Below are 8,133 nucleotides of genomic sequence, written 5' to 3' on the forward strand. Positions count from 1 at the left end.
TGGTAACCCAAACCTATGGCAGTAATGGCTGTCATTAACCAAAGAGCCAACAGCCACTCAGGCCCACAGTGAGCCAGATACCGTCTCCGACAGAATGAATGCACCGTCCATATTTTAGTAAGGAAAGCAGAACGTCAATGTAAAGCAGCATATCTCAATAAGCAAACCTCAGGTGGTGATACATGCTGTAAATGAATCAGGAACAGAAACACAGAGCTCCAGTTTTGAGAAAGTTTTTCTGAGGAGGCAGCACTGGGGTCTAGATCACATGGTGCTTGAGGCCCTGTCTCACCCCAGAGAACAGCCTCCTACAGTGGCAGTCAGGCAGAAGTAGATGCCATAGGAAGAGAAAGACAGTCAATGCACCCAGGGACATAAGACAGTAGAGAGGAGAGTGGGTGGGTGTGGCTGGCAGGGGAGGGGAGCTGCAGAGAAAGGCCCAGAGAATGGTGAATAAAGGGTTTGGAGTTTGTTTCCAGTGAAATTTAGACCAAGGCTCTCAGTCTGTAGCTCTAATTAGAGACAGTTAGGGTGTGGTTTGAATGGACTTTAAGAGAAACACAAAGGCCAATCAGGAGGCTGCTGTGAGGGGAGCAGGTGAGATGCTGGTTCTGGAGCTGGAGTCTGCGCAGATGGATTCTGGTCCTCAGACCTGGAAGGGGGCACCCTGAGGCTGTGGGACAGGCAGTACTGGACAGTGGTGAGGGTGACAGACAGGAAAGGAACCCAAGAGTGACGCTCCTAAAGGAAGCCTAGGTTTGTAGCTTTCAAACTTGATAGAACATCCAAACCACACAAGAAACAGATCCCTCAGACCCTGCATCTTCCAAAAGCCCTGTCTTCAGGCTACTGAGAAATCCAAGCCTGGCACAGCCAGAACGCTCCCAAGGGCCGTGGCCATGTGTGTGCTGCCCTCAGAGACAAAAGAGGTGACTAAATGGAGAGAAAAAGAAAGAGCAAAGGGAAGAGAGAGAGAAGAGAGGAAAAATGAGAAGGGCAAGGGAGAAGAGAATGAAAGAAAAAGACTTCAGATTTTCAAGTCAAACTGCAGCTCCAGCGACTATTAACCTCTAACCCGCAGAAGCCCCACAGTAGCTTTCAAGTGTCAATCTGAGCTCCCAGCCTGAATTAGCTTTAAAGCACCACCGCCTAAGGTCAGGAAGAAGCAGCAGTGTATCCTAGGGACTTGCTCTGCTTCGGATAAGGATATTTGAAAGGCAGGGGACTTGGGAGAGGGACATAGCCAGGCACAGCCCCCATCTGGACTGAAATCAGCTACTGTCATTAAAATGGCTGCCTTGGGATTTAATGTGGTCCCTTATTGCTTAAATAACTAGAAGGAATTGTGGTGAAACACTGTACTAACCCCTCACTCCGGAGCCTTACACCTTTCAATGTCCCCCCAAACCTAACTATATTGGTGTTGTTGTGATGGTCGTCCCCTCCTCCAGTGAATGCCTGGGGGATAAAGGGCTCGTGGTGATTTTGTTACTTTCCGCTTTGGTCTGCAGGACTTGCGGGAGCTTTATGCTCCTGCTCATGCGCATTAGTGACACCACGAAGTGCCCAAAGCCTTTCTCCCTCCTGACCTGAGGGAGGTCCCTGAGGACCAAGCCTCCTCGGATACCACTGGTGCTCTAAGCCTTTCACACTTAGCGCAGGCCCGCTGCCAACGAAATCCACCACGATCCACACGCATGCACCGCATCTGAAGTTCTGGACGCACTGACTCCCTGTCCTTCACCGGCACCACACACGGCAGAAATATCTTTCCTCGTTTTGTTTGTTTGGTTCTAAAAGAGTCTTAAGTAGCCCAGGCTCGTCTCAAATTCACTATGTCCAGCCAAGGATGACCTCGAACTACTGATCCTCCTCCTGAACCTTCTTTCCCTACTCCACCACCATGCTCAGCTACTGCCCTCTTCTCTACTTGCAAACTCTGCTTGGACCGTACCCCACCTATAGGGCTCCTTACAGAAGTGACTGCCCTCGGCTCCAGGCTATACAGAAGACTGAGCCACCAAAGTGTGACTAGCCTGGTTCTCTTCATGACATTCACATGTGTGACCCTCACCAATGCCTTGCCTCAAGTCACATGACAACAGTATGGCAGAGCCAGATTCAGTCCTATGCTCTCAAATGCTGGATCACTTCACTCAGGAACCTCTGAGATGAGCTCAGTTCTGGGGCTGGCTGAGCCAGACCTGCACACTATCAAGGGCTTGGGCTCTTTGCTTGTTTGTTTTGTTGTTGTTGTTGCTGTTGTTGTTAATCTCTCCATCTCATATCTTCAATGAATCAGTCCTACCTTTAGCCTGGTCACCCTTGTGGTGCCAACACAATTGCGATGGTTCCAGGTATCACATCCAGACACAACAGTGTCCTGAGAAGGAAAGGGAAGAGAGGGTGAAGCCCAAGAGCACCATTTAAGGAACCCGTCTTGATTCCTAGATGCCTGACCTTGAGTAACTTATGCAGAGACACCGTGCAGAAGGGATGACTGTCTTCAGACCTTTCTCCTTACATTTTACCTAAGGCCCTCTTCTGTCCCAACTTTGCCCAATACAGTCAGCCTCACCTCCTCCAGGAAGTCTTCCCTAATGGCACCCTAGGCTGGCTCCCCACAGGCCTCCTGGACTCCTTCACATTGCTCTGCCCCCTCCAGAATCTTGTAATCACTTGTTTCGTTGTCTGTGTTCCCCAGTTAATCCTGGAGAGAAGGAAAGGCAGAAAACACATGACCGGTCACCATGGCACTTCCCCAGAGGGAAGGAGGCCCCACACAGAGCAGCATCTTTGAAAACTCTGCTAGGTGTTCAAGCAGAAGACACAGGCTCAGTGAAGGAGGAGTTATAAGATGAGCCTGACGATTTGGCTGCATCAGCTTTGGGCCTTGAGGTGGACAGTTCTTAGGAATCCCAGTTAGTCCTTCGTGGAGCATGGAGAGGAGGTGTGGCCACCATATCCAAAAAACCAAATGAGCCACATGCAGGGAGAATGTCATTTTAGGTTTTCCCCACAACTGGTGGAACCCAGAAGAGGTGGAGAGTCCCGGGACAAAGCAGTCTCGGGTGACATGAACCCATGAAGTCGGATTGAAATCTGCCACTTCCTGACCAGGCTTTTAAGAAAGTCCTTAGTTTCTTCATCTGGAAAATGGGAGTTGAAACACACACACACACACACACACACACACACACACACACACACACGCTTTGGGTGGAAGGGGAGCTGCTGTCAAGAGTAAATGAGTCAAATGGAAAATCCTACCATGTGTCCAATGACTAACGCTCATGAGAATGAGGAAAATCCTCCAGGAAAGGTCTCCTCTCTGTGTGCACAGCCGCATGACAAGCCACACAGGAGGTGACCCAGTTTATGACAGGGCTCTCTGGGCTTCATCTCTGGAGCCCCAAAGAGACTTGCTGTGGGAAGGGCCTGATGGTGGAGGGCGAGAGGTCTGTTGCTTGAACACAGTCCCCCCTCAACCATGTTCACCTAGTGAAGACAGAAATGAGGTCATTGACACAGTTGAGGGATGCAGGGATGTGGGCAGGGCTCATGCCAAGCTCTCAGGGGAACAAGGGTTAACTTCATATTGAGTTGAGAAGTGTTTTAGGATACAACTTCCATTGACATTTCTTTTAGGACAGTTTTAGGAATCACTGCAGAATAAGCTACTCCATCACTCCACAGAGTGTCAGAAAGCTTGCTGACCTAGGGGCCCAGACACTTGGATTCTAGTCCTGGATCTATCAGCTTGCTTCAGGACCTAGAACACGTCCCTGACTTACCCTGGCCTCTGTATAGAGCTCAGGGATCACAGAGTGACTTCAAAGGGACAGGGATGTGTTTTAGTAGAGTGCTTGCCTCTCATACAGAAAACCTGGAGTTCCACCCCAGCACTGTATAAACCACCGTGGCTGCAATCTCAGATGGGAGGTGAAAATGAAGACTCTAAATCTGAGACAAGTCTAGGCTTTTAAAAACAAAAAGAACCGCCTCTTCCGGGGATGTTGCTTAGAGGCGCTCAGAATGGTCCAGCGTTTGACATACCGATGTAGGCTTTCCTTCAATACAGCCTCTAACAAAACTAGGCTGTCCCGAACCCCTGGCAACAGGATTGTTTACCTTTATACCAAGAAGGTTGGGAAAGCACCTAAATCCGCATGCGGTGTCTGCCCGAGCAGACTGAGAGGGGTTCGTGTTGTCAGACCGAAAGTTCTTATGAGACTGTCCAAGACAAAGAAGCATGTCAGCAGGGCCTATGGTGGCTCCATGTGTGCCAAGTGTGTCCCTGACAGGATCAAGCGGGCTTTCCTTATTGAAAATTGGAGCAGAAAATTGTTGTGAAAGTGTTGAAGGCACAAGCACAGAGTCAGACAGCAAAATAAATATGCAGCTTTTTGAAAGAAGGAAAGAAAGAAAGAAAGAAAGAGAAAGGAAGGAAGGAAGGAAGGAAGGAAGAAAAAGAAAGAAAGAAAGAAACAAACAAAGAAAGAAAGAAAGAAAGAAAAAAGCCCTATTAGGTAGCTAACAACCACCTGTAACTCCAGTTCCAGGGAAATCTGATGCCCTCTTCTGGCCTCCAAGGGCATTGCATACACAGAGTATATATAGACAAGCACACACACACACACACACACACACACACACACACACACACACACACACACACACTCACAAATTAAAAATAAAACTTACTTTAAAAGTACCTTTATACTCTGAAGCAGATGTTGTGACATGGTGGCTAAAAGGACAACAAACCTAAAACATAAATTCAAATGCAAGAGTTGCCCTCAAAAGCAGTGCCCCTCAATACATCTCTGGATCCCTCCGAGCTGGCTTTAAGCTCATTGCTTGTGAACTGGACACTTCATTGTCCCCTTTCAGAGGACCTGTCTATCCTGCTTCTCCCACCAGCCATTCTGAGAATGAGGAAGTAATTACTGGAGCCCTGAACCCATCCTGTCACGTGATCACTCTGTAAGGGAGCTCCTGTGAGTCTGTGAGTCTCTTGACACTTTTTTGGTGATAGCAAGCCCTACTGAAAGTCTTCATAGGCAGAGTGCTTGACAGGGATGCATGACCCCCCTGTAAACAGGAGCATCACCCCCACTGATGGACAGGCCCTCAGTTCCTGGGGATGAATTGCTTTCTGCTTCACTTGGTCTCTGAGCCCCTCTGCCCTGGTCAAGCACCTTATCAAAAAAGCCTGGCCAGAAAGCCTTAGTCATGTCAGGTGTGGGTGATTCCTCAACCTTGCAGGGGCTGACTCCACCTCAAAGAGAAACATGTCACCATGTAAAGGAGAGTGAGAAACCACTCTGTATCCATTCCTAGTTTTTAAGATCCCTTCTTCAAACAGAAAATAACTTACACTTTGCCTGTGGTTTAAAATGTGGACAAGGGTTAAGAGCACAGGCTGCTCTTGCAGAGGACCTGGGTTCAGTTCCCAACACCCACATGGTGGCTCACAACCATCTCTATCTCCAGTTTCAGGGGATCCAACGCCCTCTTCCTGCCTCTGTGGGTACTGCATGCACGTGGTACACATACACACACACAGGCAAAACACCACACACATAAACTAAATCTTTTTTTAAAAATGGCACTGAGAATACTAAAAGTTGGAAAGGGTGTGGAGAAAATAAATCATTCCTATCCTTCTAGTGAAGATGTGAAGTGGTACAAACATGTTGACAGTCTTAAAAGAAAAAAAAAAAAAAGGTCAGAGATCAGTTTCCATGACTGTCAGAGGCAAGAGGTGCGCAGGCGGGGCTCTAAGGGTCTAAATCAGCACTGTCAGCAGTGCTCTGACCTGGCAGGTGCCCTTTGTCTGCCCCTCGTTAACCCCCTCATGCTCATCGGCATGAGCCACGTGAGCCGATTGAAGCCTCGGTGTATGTCTGTGGGAAGTGAGGCCTTTGAACTCACTTGTCACTCTGCCTTGACACAACCTACGTTTAAGGCCCTGTGGGTATCCTGCCTGAACGTATGTCTGTGCGTCGTGTGTATGTCTAGTGCCCGTGGAGGTCAAAAGGGTGCATCCAGTCTCCTGAGACTGGAGTTACAGGTGATTTTGAACTACCACATAGGTTCTGGGAACCAAACCCGGGTGTTCCGGAAGAAAGCCAGTGCTCATAACCACTGAGCTGCCTCTCCAGGCCCCATCTCATGATCTTAACTTGAATTCCCTAAGGCCTTATACTGTGCAATATCTTTCTATGACTTATGTACAACACAGTTCCACACATCTTAATTACTGAAGACAGAATGCAAATCTCACACCCATTTTAAGTTGACATTATTGAATTTTGAGGGATTTCTTTTGTTTTGAGGCAGGGCCTCAGGTAGCCAGGACTACACAGCAGCACTGGGAATGGCTCAGTTGGTAGGTAGAGTGCTTGCCTAGCATGCATGGAGTGCCCCGGGCTGCCTGAAATCTTAGCACTTGGGAGGTAGAGGCAGGAGGATCAGAAGTTCAAGGTGACCCTTGGCTGCATAGTGAGTTGGATGTCCTCTTGGGGCACACAAGACCCTGACTTTAAAAGGAGAGAGAGGGGGTGGAGAAGAAGACAGTTCAAGCCCCAGCTTGGCTCCCTACCTGGTGAGGGACCCTGACTAGCCCCCCTCCCTTCTCTGGACAGCTGGAGTTCCATATTCCAGGACTGTCAGTGTTTGAAAGGCTCAAGAGAAAGCACTTAGGAGCTATCTGTGGTGATAAGAGTGTGTTTCTGCCTGTTGTCAATGACCCTCACCTCTCCTGACCTCAGGCCTCTCCAGTGAAGTAGAACTAAGGCCTACTTTCCCACTGGGCCTTTGCCAAGTCCTAAGACCTTCAAAATGAACTGTCTGGGTCCCAAAGATGACAAAGGACCCAGTCAGTTCATTTTGAGGACCTCAGGGCTTTTGCTAGCAAGGGAGGGAGAAGCTCCTCCCTCTCTGCTAGATTTCATACAGGGGGTATTGCTTAGTATCTCTGAGGTTGGCCCATGAGGTGCAAGTCTGTCTGCTAATAGAGTCATCACAAAAGAAGCTGACAAAGAAGCCAGACCCAAGGACATCAGCATAACCCCAGAGCCCTTCCCTGGTGCCTCATGTTACATGAGAGAAAATGTCATTTAATTGTTGCTTTTGGGGAGGGAAAAAAAAGAAAAAGAATGAAAGAAGCTGATTTTTTTCAAAGCAGTTAACACTTTATAATATATAATTTCCTAGTTTGTTTATTGGCCACTGTCTGTCTGTCCTTACTAGACCAGAAGCTCTCTGAGGGTAGAGATTTTTGCCTATTTGTTCATTGATTTACCTGGCACCTAGCATAGCACCTGCCACATAATAGGTGCTCAATAAATACCCAATGGATGCATAGGTGAAGATGCTTTGAAATCTGGAGAATATTTGTCCATAGGAGAAGTTTCTTTTATCCTTTCTTTCTTTCATTTGACATAGGATCTGATATAGCTCAATGTAGTCTCAAACTCCTTAGGTACCTAAGGCTGGCCTTGACCTCCTGATCCTCCTGCATCCACCTCCCAAGTGCTAAGGTTTATAGGCATGGAACATCAAATCCAATTTAAAGGTATTTCTCATAAGATTTATTTCTTAGGGGCAGGCAGATCTCTGTGAGTTCAAGACCAGCCTGGTCTACAAGAGTTAGTTCCAGGACAGCCTCCAAAGCCACAGAGAAACCCTGTCTCAACAAAACCCCAAAAAAAGAAGAAAAAAAAAGATTTGTTTCTTAGTTACTGTTTTATTCCTGTGAAGAAACACCATGACCATGGCAACACTTATAAAGGGAAACATTTAATTAGTTCTGGCTTACAGTATCAGAGGTTAGTCTATTATCATCATGGCAGAAAGCATGGTGGCATGCAGGCCAGGCACGGTGCTGGAGATGGAGCTTAGAGTTCTATATCTTGATATACAGGCAGCAGAAGGAGACTACATACCACACTGGGTATAGCTTGAGCATACATGACTTCAAAGCCCACCTCCATGGTGACATACTTCCTCCAACAAGGCCATACCTACTCCAAAAGAACACACCTACTAATAGTGCCAGTCCCTATAGGCCAAGCATTCAAACACATGAGTCTATCGGGGCTATACCTATTCAAATCACCACAATTT

At 47.7% G+C, this 8,133-nt stretch overlaps 1 protein-coding gene across 1 annotated transcript; it reads left to right on the forward strand.

Annotated features, from left to right (window-relative positions):
- Nucleotides 1-4,018: 4,018 nt before the first annotated feature.
- On the forward strand, nucleotides 4,019-4,353 carry LOC100769580 (60S ribosomal protein L34-like). The gene has a single exon (XM_035438917.1). It carries the CDS (start codon nucleotides 4,036-4,038, stop codon nucleotides 4,351-4,353), a length of 318 nt encoding a protein of 105 aa, XP_035294808.1. The 5' UTR covers nucleotides 4,019-4,035.
- The last annotated feature ends 3,780 nt before the right edge of the window (nucleotides 4,354-8,133 follow it).

The sequence above is a fragment of the Cricetulus griseus genome, chromosome 2 (genome assembly GCF_003668045.3).
Source record: "Cricetulus griseus strain 17A/GY chromosome 2, alternate assembly CriGri-PICRH-1.0, whole genome shotgun sequence".
NCBI classification, from domain to species: domain Eukaryota; kingdom Metazoa; phylum Chordata; class Mammalia; order Rodentia; family Cricetidae; genus Cricetulus; species Cricetulus griseus.

Bases quoted from the DNA above. Each gene is read 5' to 3' on its own strand.
- LOC100769580 (XM_035438917.1), top strand. From the start codon at position 4,036: ATGGTCCAGCGTTTGACATACCGATGTAGGCTTTCCTTCAATACAGCC.